General features: G+C 40.6%; 1 protein-coding gene across 4 annotated transcripts in view; it reads right to left on the bottom strand.

The window, feature by feature from the left end:
* The window catches only part of csgalnact1a (chondroitin sulfate N-acetylgalactosaminyltransferase 1a), a 448394-nt gene that overhangs the window by 206915 nt on the left and 227647 nt on the right, over positions 1-13832 (bottom strand). For 3 of the 4 annotated variants that reach the window (XM_028802606.2, XM_028802607.2, XM_051928033.1), the window contains exon 4: positions 618-2158. In XM_028802606.2, the coding sequence (XP_028658439.1) occupies positions 618-1278 (661 nt within the window). In that variant the 5' untranslated portion in view covers positions 1279-2158. Of the gene's footprint in view, positions 1-617; positions 2159-8719; positions 8739-13832 lie in introns of those variants that run through there. The other variant, XM_051928034.1, reaches the window with a different exon arrangement.

Raw genomic sequence — 13832 nt, 5'->3', positions numbered from 1 at the left:
CAGAAGGTAGCAACGTGAAGATAATCTTTCAGCATTTTTAGACGAGCGTCCATATTGTCTAGGTGTGCGAACAGCCCCCCTGCTCACATCCCCTACGTCAGGATCAGAGAAAGTCAGCGCAAGAGAGAGAGAGAGAGAAAGTAAGCTGGGTATCTTCTCAGCCATCTGACAATAGCGTCCCTTGTATGAAATCAACTGGGCAAACCAACTGAGGAAGCGTGTACCAGAAATTAAAAGACCCATTGTCCTCAGAAATCCGCGAACCAGCAAAAAATCCGTGATATATATTTAAATATGCTTACATATAAAATCCGCAATAGAGTGAAGCCACGAAAGGCGAAGCGCGATATAGCGAGGGATCACTGTATCACATCAACATGTGCTGTATTACTGTGTCTTGGGTTTGGGGCTCAGTGCGTCCCCCTTGTGGTCACAATAGATAATGTTAGTCTACATATCATTCAGTGAACACTAGAAATTTACTTTCTCAGATTAAAAGACTTCTTGGCAACATAAACAGCTGAATATATTTCTATCATTTATAAGGAAAACACAGGCTTGAAAAATGAATTAAGCCACAATTCAATACATGAAGCACACATGTTCTGCCTACTCACCTTCAATGAAGTCTGAGCTGGAGTAGGTATGATGGTGGACATTGCCTTCCTCCTCAGGGTTATTCAGAGTCTCAAGGGCAGTTTCTATGGTTTCCGCCAGCTCATCACGTTTGTCCTTACGCACCGGTTTCTCCTCAGGGTGCCGAGTGAGACCCGTCTCTAGCTGGTAAACTTTCTGAAATGTGAAGCTATCAAATGGCACCACTGCATATTCAGTTGGCAGCTTGACCCCAGTGTGCACTTCTGCTTTGGTCAACTGAGACCTAAGAAAGTCCATCAAGTCTGTGTGGCTTCTCTCTCCCATTGTACCTTCCCCCCCAATTATACCTCCAACTCCCTTGATGCCCCCGGCTCCACCGGCATGCTCCAGGGAGTCCTGCACATTTTTCAGTTGTTCGCTCCGCTCCTGGAGCTCGTCTTTCAACTGGGAGATCTGCTTCTTCAGACTGCTAATGTAGTGACGGTGCTGTTCCTCACGTTCCTGCAGCAAAGCCTGATACCCATCCTTTCCTGTGGGTCCACTGACCCAAGGAAGGGGAGCTTGACCAACATCTGCCCGAGGACTGCAGGCAAGCAAATACACAAGTGAAACACAGCAGCACAGCAGCACCAATAACAGGGCCACTCGAAAAACCCAAGCCAGCAGGCCTCTCCGCAGCATTATATTTACTCCAAAGCTACATGGGGGCCTTATTAACAACGGAGTGCAGAGCCCTTCAGACCTCCTCAGAATATTTTTTATTGCTCTTTAATTTGGCCATCCTCACTTTATATTTGGGAAAGAGTACAGGTATAAATTTCAATATAAAAGACTCTATGAAAGTCTTAAAAACCACAGCATTGACAGTCGTGAGTTAGCCTGGCATCATCATAAACAGTCTGTCAAGTCAATGGCATATTCTGGGATGCATAAATTTTCCTCCACTTTAGTCTTGTGGACAAAAAATTATCTGATCTCATCTGAATGAACACAAGTGATGATCAGTCTGTTTCTCCATGTCCACGTAATCATTACTGAGCAGTGTTTTCAAGTCGCAGCCATCCCACAATAAACATTCCTTTCTGTAGTTCACTGTTTGGTTGCCACTGAATTGTTTTTTTAATGGGTGTCAAAGATTAAAGATAGAAGCATCGACTTATTTGTCATTCAGGTTGTCCTTACTTAAATCTGGATGATGTGAACAGTTAATTAAAAGTCACACTGTACCTTCATTTTGAGCTCCCAGGCTGGCAAAAACAAACAATTCAACTGAATATCCAACAGGGTGGTCCTGGTACTGTTTAGCCCTAAATGTTCTACCACATCATCTGATGTTTGGCCAAACCACATTTCTCAGCTGCAAGTCTTCTGGGTTCTGGAGGTCTAATTGTGGCTCTGATTAGTGTGGCGCTGTGATTTAAAGAAGAAAGCAGCCTCATTCTGGCACAAGTGTTCAAGCACAATTGTCATATAACACTGCCAAGCTAGACTTGTTCTTCATAAAGGAGATTAATTGAAATGTCGATCCAACATGAATCAATGTTGATTCCAAAAATGGCAGCTGTGAAAAGAGAAAGAAAGAATTGTAAAAAATAACAAATTTTTGTGGAACCATTACAAAGTTTCACATTTTAACACATTTTAAGGTCCTTAACTTTACTATTAACCCTCCCATTCTGGCATTGTGAGGACTTTTGGATTTTATTTGTCTAGCAGAAGCTGAAATCTCTTAACAAAAATGGATTAAATACAACTTAAATGGGTAAAGACAAACACAGATGAGTTGGAAACCTAAAATTGTTAAGCTATGACCTTTTCCTTAGAAAGACTCAAACGTTTACTTTTGTCGAACACTTTAGATGTGAACCCATAAACAATCCTTATTTTTAAATGAAACTGGCACTTGCACATATAGTTGCTGATGTTCTATATTTATTTTTAGGTTTCTCATTGTTATTATGTGTTATATTTGTATGTATTTTCTGTTATGACTACTATTATGTACTGCCTTTTTAAATGTACCTCTGTCTTGATCTTTGTGGGTGGAGCCCCAGAAGGCGAGTTCTCCTGACATCACCACTCCTGACCCCGCCCTTTAGCTATTCAATTTAAATGTACCTCTGTCTTGATCTTTGTGGGTGGAGCCCCAGAAGGTGAGTTCTCTTGACATCACCACTCCTGACCCCGCCCTCTAACTATTCAAGTCCGGTGAGAAGGCTCTGGAGCAAGAGATCAGTTCATTTATTGTGAAACATTTGTAAGTATTGTTTGTTGTTTTTTATTGAGTATTTCCAGCCTTGTTTTCTTGGATTCTGCCGGTGGGTTATGTATTGGGCCTTGTTTGCTGCCAAGTGCATTAGGCAACACCTTTATCTCTTTTTGATCTATTGAACAACTTTCTGTATTTTTTAAAATTTTTTTTTGTAAAATAAATCAAATTATAAAGGTTCTGTTTTTGCCCTTTTTGTTCAAAACCTGGGGGGTGATGGTTTTCCTTCCCCTGTGTGTGCTCTTTTTGATAGATCTGTGGACATTTTGTGTTGTTTGGCCTGCTCCTGTTTTTTGGGGTCTGCTCTGGCTGATGCCAGCAGGTAGTATTTGGGGCCTGGCTGTGTTAAGGTCACTCTAGGCAGGTCGGTGAAGATTTTATCGTTTAAGGAAGAACCATTACAGATTAATAGACAAGACGCTGTAGAGGATTTTCTGTCATTTAGTTATTAGTGCATTATTCATGTTGTATAAATAAACTACTCTGTTATACAATTTTACAGAATTCTTGGATTTCCTTCTTCACACTTGTATCTTCACTACCCACCAGCATTTTCTTAATGAACAGATGGATTATATGGAAGGAGGTGCCACTGAGTAAGCTAGCAAAGTTTCTGGTTTTTGCCTCAATGGTTTCACATCAAGCTTATCACAAACTGGAAGTCCAGTGCTATTCCTTCATTGATCTAAAGCTAAACTTCTCCTTTTATCTGTTTATCGGTACTGGATTATTCTTTGTTCTCAAATCCCAGCTCTTCATATACTTTATTGTGATTCTAGTACGTTCTGCACATTTGACCTCTGTGCTTCTAGAATTGAACACTGACTTACCTTAACTGATTGTTATTCCCCTGTGTATTGACCTTTGCCTCTAAGACATGGACTCTTTCCCTGAATGTCTGCCATGTGCCATGTAACAACAGTGGAACAACTGTCAACACAGCCTTAATTAGTCAACTCAAGTATGGCTGACACCATACTTAATGCTTTATTGAAATCTGCTTATCAAAGACTCGACCTTTGTAGTTCAAATCCAACCACTGACTCTCTGTATAGCTTGAAGTTACTACTTCAATTCAATTTATTCTTATTAAACCCATTTTGAATTATGAGCCAAGTGTGCTATACAATAATTAGAAACATTAAAGAATTCAAAAAGATACAAGCCATAATCTTAAAGAAAGAAGCAATATTTTAAAATGCAATTATTTGTTCCACTTATGCTCTAGTTGTAAGACTACACTTGCTCTGTAGTGAGAACAGGTTCAAAGATGTAGTAGCGACACTGCATAGAAAATGTATGGGCTTGCAGAGAAAGAGATTAGCTGAACTCACCAGGAAGCAACTGTTCACATTATTCAAATATGAATGATGGACTAATGGATCTCTCCAATTAGCTCAGGCTGCAAGGAGACCACCTTTTGAGCCATATGTTGTGGGTTTGCGACCGGCAGTCCACCACAGTGCAAATCTGCAAACAGAGATGATTTTTAATGTGAGCCCACAGCAAGTCACTTAGCGGTGAGGATGAGATTCACACTGTGAATGGGTGGAGTGTAGCAGTGACGCTGTGCAGAAAATCTGCAAACTGAGATGCTTTGTAATGTAAGCCCACAGCAATTCACTTGGCAATGAGGATGAGATTCACACTGTGAATGGGTGGAGTGTAGTGGTGATGCTCTGTAGAAAAAGTGGGTCATGAAAGAGAAAGAGATCAGCTGACATCACCAGGATGCGTTCAGATACAATCTCTGCATGCCTGACTATTGGAGTTCTGCTACTAGCTCAGGCTGCAAGGAGACTAAACTAGATGTTGCGGGATTGCAACTGACCACTGGCAGTTCAGCATAGTGCAAATTTGCAACCTGAGATGCTTTGTAATGCGAGTTGGCAGCAATTTCACTTGGTGATGAGGATGGGATTTACGCTGTGAATGGGTGAAGTGTAGTGGTGATGCTGTGCAGAAAAAGTGGGTCCTGACAGCCAGACAGATCAGCTGCCATCACCAGGAAGCGATCGCTTGCAGTGTTCAGATACAGTCTCTGTGTGGCTGACTAATGGAGTTCTCCTATTATCTCACACTGAAGGAGACCACTTCTGAGCCACATGTTGAGGGTTTGGGACTGACCAGGTACAGTTCACCAAAGTGCAAATCTTCAAACTCAGATGCTTCATGTTGTGAGTCCACAGCAATTCAGTAGACATAAAAGTACATGGACATCCAACACTTAGGTAGGCAGTGCAATGCATGTGCTAATACACTGGGCCTTAAGTTTCAAAGTTCACCAGCACAACTGCCACCACTGCCTTGCCATGTGCCTTTGAGAAAGTCACTTAACCTGTGTTGTGCAATGATTGAAACTATAGCATAAGATGAGAAAAGTATTAGGAGGCAAGCAAGGATCAATACTGGGAGTTCAGAAAATACCAGCATGCGCTAAAGTGATGTCTGCAGCTGGTGGGTGCCTCATAAACAAAAGAAATAATATAAATAAATGGCACAAAATTAGACAAGAAACACAACTTTGAGCACCGGCCAGAGGAGAGCTGCCTGTGGAAACATGACACTCCCTAATGATATGGAAATTCTATTTAGAGCCCTAGAACTGCTAAGAAGAATTAAAACACAGTGTCAAATCATAACCCTAACAGTCTATTCTGTCAAACATACATCACTGCGCAACGTCACTTTGTTGGACAACCACACGTGCAACTTAAAACAGACTGTCTTCAGCACCGTCACAGCAGAAAGCAAAACATTTCAGCTCTTGATTTAGATTATTGAGGATGGGTACTGAAAAAAGTTGGGTTAAATGTTATACATTGGGATTATGTAAGTTGTGCAATTCTTTGTTTGACAAGTGTTCTTAACTTTTTATTTGAATACAACATTATACAACACATCCATAAAGTATTCAGACCCTTCACTTCATTGTGTTGTAGATTTAATTCTAAATGGACAGTTTTACTATTTCTGCCTATGAATCTACACTTGATAACTCCTAAAGACAAAGTGAAAACATGTTTACTGAAAGCTTTGCAAATCTCTCGATTATAAAAAAAAAATCTTGGAAGGTTGGAAGGAGACGAGATGTGAGACACTTTCACATCCCGCGAGACAAGTCTTTGTGCCAAGAGATTTAACCATGCCCGGGGCCGGAAATAAAACAGAGTATATAACAAAGTAGAATGTCGTAAAGAATTCAAAAAGTTTGGCGCAGTACACATGCAGAGCAGGTTAGAGATATTAGAAGTACGAAAATTCGAAAGTCTCAAAAAATGGATAGTAAAGATTGCATTAGCGCAAACAAACTTAAATTATATTACTTGGTGAAATAAAAGAACAGCAAAAAGAGATTGAATATATTGTTCGGATTTAAACTTTAAGTTGGAGACTTGTAGACCATTTAATTTGTGTTGCCATCAGGGAAAAGTATTGTTTCTTCCCAATGAAGAGGCATATCGGCAAGAATTAAAAGATTTGTTGTTTGGTGAAAGTGAAATCCCGCAAGAGAAAATTTCAACCATGCACATGGTTCAATCATTTCTCATTTGTGTGAATGTTACTGTCAGACACATTTCTTGTAGAGAGAAAGAAATGATATTCACTCACGAGCAGTTATACGTTGCGTTGTCATGATGTAATTCCAAACACGGAATCAAAATTCAATGTGATATTGATGAAAAGGTAAAAGCAAAAAGAGATCGAATATATGGACATAGGTGATATGACAGAAGTGCGCTGCGCGAGATGCAGATCATGCATAAGGGGTGAGCGAGTGAAGAGAGCAGGGGGCAAAGCCACCTAGTTTATTAAAAGTCAAAAGATGAAATCCTTCATTCATGTAAACATTCAGACCCTTCACTGTGAACACCAGCTTTGATCAGGTTCATCCTGTTTGCTTTAATTCTCCTTGAGATGTCTTGAGAACTTGACTGGAGCCCACCTGTGGCAAACTAAGTTGCTTGGACAACATTTAGAAAGGCCCACACCTGTGTATAGAAGGTCAGAGAATTCACGTTGCATGTCAAGAACAAAAAACAGGCCATAAAGTCCAAGGAACTCTCTGTGATCAAACTGTGGTGAGGCATCGATTAGGGCAAGGGGATAAACCCCTCTCTAAAGCTTTGTGTGTTCCAAGGAGCACAGTGGTCTTAACTGTGAAATGGAAGAAGTCTGAAACTACCAGGGCTCTTCCAAGAGATGGCCGTTTGGATATCTGAATGCCTGGGCAAGAACGGCTTTGGTCAGGGAGGTGACCAAGAATCCAATGGTCAATTTAATAGAGCATCAGAAGTCCTCCGCTCCGCTCTCAGCAGCACTCCTTCAATCAGGTGTACATGACAGCCCACTTGAAGCATGCCAAGCAGCATTTAAAAGACTCGTGACACAACAAATTGAACTCTTTGGGCAGAACACCAAGCATTACCTCTGGTGATGCCAAGGCACTATTCATTGCCTGCCTAATACCATCCCTATGGAAGTGGCAGCATTATGCTATGGAGGTGCTTCTTGGCAGCAGGGACAGACTGGTCAGACTTGAGAGAAGGATAAATGGCAGCCAAATACTGAGAGATCCTTGAAGACAAACTGCTCCAGAGTGATGCAACCTGAGATTAGGGTGACAGTTCACCTTCCTGCATCACAACGACCTGAATCATACAGCCTAGACAAAGCTGGAGCGTCTTCAGTTTCTGAGTGTCCTTGAGGGGCTCATCGAAGCAGAAACTCAAACCTCAAAGAGTCATGAGGATGGCAGTTTACTGATGGTTTCCATCCAATGTAGTTGGGCTTGAGAGGATCTGCCAGGAAAAATGGCATAAACTGCCCAAATCCAGGTGTGCAAAGCTCATAGAAACGTATCCAAGAACATTCAAAGCTGGATTTGCTGCCAAAGGGACTTCTGCAAAGCGTTTGATTATGGGTCTAAAAACTTCTAGGAATGAGAGGTTTCAGATTTTGATTTTTAATAAATTTACACACCTTTCTGAAAACTTGTTTTCATTTTGTCATTATGGGTCATTGAACGTAGACTGACGGCACATTTATCCGCTTTAAATGAAATCTGCAATAGTTACTGTTTCAGTCACAGCTGAATGACACGTGCTGATTTAGCCAGGTCCGGTGGTCTCTCACAGTGAAGGGTCTGAATACTTTCTGAAGGCACTATACAAACAGAAGATGATGACTGACACACCTCTTTGACGTTACAGCAGAGACTTCCACTGCTGTCATGAATTTCCTTTCTACCTAAAGTGCAGGCTTGTGACCGGAGATTCTCCAGAGGTAAAGGAGACGCCTCCCTCAAGCACACCATTTTTTGAAAACTATCAGTTCTGGCTGTGTACACCACACTTTTTGACTCCTAAACCCCACCTGAACCTGAAAGAGAAAACTGCCTGTGATAAATCTTCTCAGTTTGTGAAAGACTGGAAGAAAAACACACAAGCAATGACAAATCAGATAATCTTTACACGATCATCCTTACAAATCAAATGTAAACAGCTCTGGTGTGTGCATCGGTAGAGCTAAGCCATACACCTTAACAAAACAAATATTCCCATTGTGCAAAAAATATAACCTATCATCACAAAATTCATGTTAATGCAGTTTTGGAGGGCAGATGCATTAAAGGTATTTATAAAAGTAGATGACATTCCTCCACTAAACATAACTGACAGCCTGGAATGAATACATATCACTGAAAACGCTCAATCAAAATAAAAAGTGAAGGACAGCCAAAATCCTGCATACTAACCTTTTTAATCAATTAACCTTTCCAGATTCCGCATCATTAAATAGTCATTTGCTTCAAGTTTTACATATTGTTAAAGAAGTAGAATCATAGCTCACCTTACGCGTTTGCCGGCAGAGGGTGAGTGAAGTCGGAAGGCGCAGTACGAGTCGGCCGGTGGGCTGGAGACACACAGCCTTTTCACGGTGCTGAGTCAGGTTTTTTACAGTACAGTCCAGTCAAAGGATTACTTGTGTTAATCAAAAGTCAACTAAATTCTAATCGGCAACACAAACAGAGCAATTCATTCAGAGAGAAACAGAGCCACCTGTGTTAAAGCGGGACCTTCATAACATAATGTGTACATGCGGACTTCACGCAGAATGAAGGGGCGGCAGAGACCACAATGTCTTCTTTTTGGTGTCAGCCTCACTTCTGGGCATGAGCTGGACAGAAAGGTTTTGTTTCTCTCTTTAATATTGCCATTTTGTTTTTTGTAAATAGCTACATACAGTTAACTTTAAAAGTTTAACCAGATGCCTTGCTGAATCAAATAAAAAGAAAAAGGCCGATCAGTTAATTGCTCTACTCTGAAAACACATGCTTCTTTTGTGAAAGGCTGCTAATTGATCTGAACGGCTGCCAGCATGGCAGTAGTTCAGTGTTAATTTCATTAAACATTGAATAGTGGGCTTTAAAACTTACTAAAGTGATGAGGCTATATGTCAGTATTTTACAAGGGATGCAAAAGTGGGAGCTGAAGTCACAATACCACCGATCCATACAAGGTAGTGGGTGGCGCTACTGTCTCAGAAAGTCTCAAGAGAACAAATCTGAATCCCATCCCAAGCAGTGCCTGCCGTTTTCGTCATGCATCTGTTTAGCGGCCAAACTGGAACTTCAGCTTGGAAGCAGCAGCATGGAGAATCCAGCTGTGTTTAAGTGGACAACAGCAGCAGTCAACTTCATAAAATCAGTTTGAGGCCCTGCCTTAGTTGGTCTTCTGTTGGCTTTCATTTCTGTTTGGGGGCAATTTAAGGATGGAAATTAAGAAATTCAGAGAAACGATGAAGAACAAATCTTAAAAAACAAGTCAACTAAAATTAATTCAAAAGAAGTTAATTAGCAGCAAAAGCAGGTCACTGATTAAGAAAAGGGTTAGAATGACAACTTGCAGCCATAGTGGTCCTTCAGGACCGGAGTTGGGAACCCCTGGTTTAAAGACATAAAAGTTAGATGAATTGGCGGTTTTAAACTGGCCCTAGTCTCTATGTGTGTGTGAGAGTGGGTGTTTCCCTGCAATGCACTGGCACCCTTTTCAGTGTTTGTTCCTGCCTTCAGCTCTATGCTAGCTGGGATAGGCTCTAGCACCTCCATATGACCCTGGTCTGGATGAAGCGGGTTAGAAAATGACATGACATAAAAATACACAACGCACAGAAAAGTAATCTACCAAAAAGTCTGAGAGATAGGAGGGCGGTTTCACTCTCCATCCTTGTGGTTTCACGTTCGGCACTTCAGACATCGCTAAACCTTCAAGAGGTGACCAGCCTCCTTGTCAGATGAAAACCACTGTGGTTCTTTTTTTTTTTTGTTTTTCTTATTATCTTCTCACACAACGTTCTACACCATGGCCGCTCTCCACAGGGTTTCAAAGTTCTTTTTTAAGAGTTCCAGTAAAAGCACTAAATTAAAACCTCATGTGGCTAAGCTTCCCTTTATGCATTTGTTTCTTACTTTAAGGCCCCAACTTGACACTTTTCTGTGAGACTACAGCAGCAGCTATGCCAGGGTTACAGTGTTTTGGGTGGGCCTCAGGAGTTCATAGATGGGTATTTTTTAGTAAGGAAAAAGATTTTTCAATAGATTAGATAATAACTCTGCGGTGGGCTGGCGCCCTGCCCAGGGTTTGTTTCCTGCCTTGCGTCCTGTTTTGGCTTGGATTGGCTCCGGCAGACCCCCGTGACCCTGTAGTTAGGATGTAGCGGGTTGGATAATGGATGGATGGATGGATAGATAGATAATAACTTCCATGTATGAACAGGGTATATCAGTAGTTCAGGTGGTCCAAATGTTCAGGTTTGTGATGGCTGTGAATAACCATAAAGTCTTTAATTGCAATAGTGGAGCAGGGGCTCTGATTGCAAATGCAGCAAGCTATCTAATAGAGAAGCAAGTTCTACATTTTATGAAGTGAACTTTTTCATACCCACTAGTCAAGTTTATTTTTAAAAAGCTTGATGGAACTCTCCAGTGGCTTTCTGAAACACTGATTACAGAACATTGCACGAGTTTGGCACACTGCATTTAGAAAACTGTGCGGCTAACTGAATAGTGGAGATGGGCCCAGCTCCAAATGTGGTGTTACTGTCGTCTGTACCTCTGAGTGCATAACAAAGAGCACATTTAATATAAAATGCTATACAAATCTGGTAAGAAAGAATAAGAATATCCATCCATTTATCAAACCCATTTGATTCAGTTATAAAAGAGCGGGTAGGCAAACTCTGTACCAGCGTCCATTAGAAAAATGCCTGAAGCGACCCTCAGGGCCCACACCATATACACTGGGCCATTAGGAGGGTTATGCTTCAGACTGGGGTCCTCCCCTGGAAGCCCTGGCTGGGGTTCAAATTCCTTTTTTTAATGTCTTTTTTGTTCAATTTTGACTCTTTTGTTTATGTTAAATAGAAAAAGGCAAATTTCCCATGGGGACAAATAAAGTTCTGTCTATCATATAGAGCCTTTCATATCTATCTATTATATAGTGCCTTTCATATCTACAGTATCTATCAATCTATGATATATAGTGTCTATCTAAATATTATATAGTGCCTTTCACGTTTATCTATCAATCTATCATATGGTGCCTTTCAAATCTATCTATTATATAGCATCTGTCTATATATTATATAGTACCTTTTATATTTATCTATTATATAGTGCCTTTCATATCTATGATATAGTGCCTATTCAATCTACCTATCTAATCTGTTTCTCATATATTGTTTTAGATGTTTATTATTTGTATAATTATGTACTCTTCATCAGTATTGTCGATCCTTCAGATTCTATGTGTCTATGTACCTTCTATTATGTTCCATGTGTTTTGTGGGTGGTTCCCCAAGTGGCAGGGCTACCCGCCCATCACCATCAAGGGACTGCCCTCAGCCCTATAAAGGCTTAGGAAACAAGCAGTCTGTTGTGGTTCATTTGAATGTGCTTGGGGTTTTGGCGGGTTCTGGCGATTATTTTTACTGTAATTTTTTTCTGAATTTAAAGGGCAAATTCTGTTCTGCCTTTTGTGTTCCTCAGAGCATCTTTGTTAAAGAGCACTTTTTGATTAAGAAATCTGTTATTTATAAAGATTCTTTGTTTTCTCTGTGTTAAATAAGCCAAAGGTCCCTTATGGTCCCTTCCTTTTTTGTGGGTTTTCAGCACAGCTTCTGTTATTGACAAAGAGGTGGCCATGAACCAGAGACGCATCTTTCAGATACGGGTGGAAAAGCTGAGTTGCCCATGCAAAAACAAGAAAACTTGTTTTGTATGTTGCTTACGCCATGTAGTTTATAATCCACATGTCAAGTCATCAAGTTGTATGCTCACAATGGGCAAAATGCAAACATTCTTTACTAAAATATTGTTGAAGTTAGAACTCTTGGCCAATGCATATACATATATAAGAGGTAGGTCTGCGTTTCAAAAACTCAATCCCATGTGAACACAGTTTCTCTGTGTGCACTGCTCTGATTTTCCAGGAATATTTATTTTTCAGTATTTTAGGAAAAAATGCATAGGATGAGCCACTTCTCTAAGCTAAGCAATCGTTTCCTGGACCTTTTGGTAACTTTCAATAAACGGTACGTGACACACTGTGTCTCGTAACAAGGAGAAGAAACTTTACTCAAAGTTAAAATGAAATGGGATTAGAAGCCTTTGGCTACGTTCTCATTACGAGCCACACTGCTCAGTTCTGATTTTTTGCTCAGACCCGATTTGCCTATCTTGACCTAACTGTAATGTGAACACATCTGTCCTCCGAAATGACACACAAATGCACATCGATACGTTTGTGCGTGAGTCGTCTGCATCATAAACAACAAAAAAAAATCATATTTGAGAGACAACTTACGGTATTAAACCTGACAAAATGCATGTGCTAGTAGCTAGTCTTTGCAGCACTATTTGCTCTGGAGGACGGCAAACAGTTCATCAGCTGTACACGATTAGGTTGAAAAGGCATAAAAAAGTCAGACGGCTAGCTTTTGCTGTTATCACAGCTTTTACTGGCTCTACTGCACCAAGAGATGTGTGGGTACGAGAAAGGAGCCAGCAATGGTGGGATCATGACTACTGTCACAGTAATAGCTCTCCTCCATTGTTGTTTTGCCACGCTGCCGGACCAGGCTGATGATGACAGCGCTCAGCCCATGTGTATAGGCAAAAAAACATGCAAATTTCCGATCTAACCATTCTCATTCATGTTGCAAACTCACAAAATCAGATATGTACCTGATCTAGGACCACATGTGAAAGCGACTCAAATCTGATTTGAGATTTCTGAGTCCACACAGCCCTGAAAAGCCTCAAATTTGTGTAACACTAAGGCAAAAAAATTGGATTTGTGCCACTGGTAATGTGAACATAGCCAAAAAGACAAAAGGAGATGGATCATCAAAGCCAAAACACTAACCAAAAATCTTTATTGAAAAACATACACTTAGCCCATTATGAGATGGTCACAATCCAGACGCACGTCTTTGGGATGTGGAAGAAAAAGCAGAGAGACTGTGCAAACTCCAAATAGGCAGTGAGCAAACGAAAATCTGAACCCAGACTGCTGGAGATGTAAGAACTGTTCCATCAAGTGAAGTACAATTCAGCCTCATTAAAGACATCCTTTAACATTTAATGTTAAACAGTGTACTTCAAAACCATCGTGACTATAGGTCTCAGTGCTGGCAGAGCTACTTTAGTAAGATTTTTCACACTCACACATCTTTTAATCAATCCATATGGTTAGCAGAGAATATAAAAGTAGTGCACATTACTTCACAAGATTCGTACAGTTACGTCCATAAGTATTTGTACAGTGACACAATTTTCATAATTTTGGTTGTGTGCGCCACCACTCACCACAGTGGATTGAAATAAAGCAATCAAGATGTGATTGAAGTGTAGACTTTCAGCTTCCATTTAAAGGTCTTAATAAAAATAGTGTTTAAACCATTT

Source organism: Erpetoichthys calabaricus, chromosome 5, assembly GCF_900747795.2.
Source record: "Erpetoichthys calabaricus chromosome 5, fErpCal1.3, whole genome shotgun sequence".
Classification (NCBI taxonomy): domain Eukaryota; kingdom Metazoa; phylum Chordata; class Cladistia; order Polypteriformes; family Polypteridae; genus Erpetoichthys; species Erpetoichthys calabaricus.
Note: the sequence above shows the minus strand (reverse complement) of the source record. Positions and strands in the feature narration are given on the sequence as shown.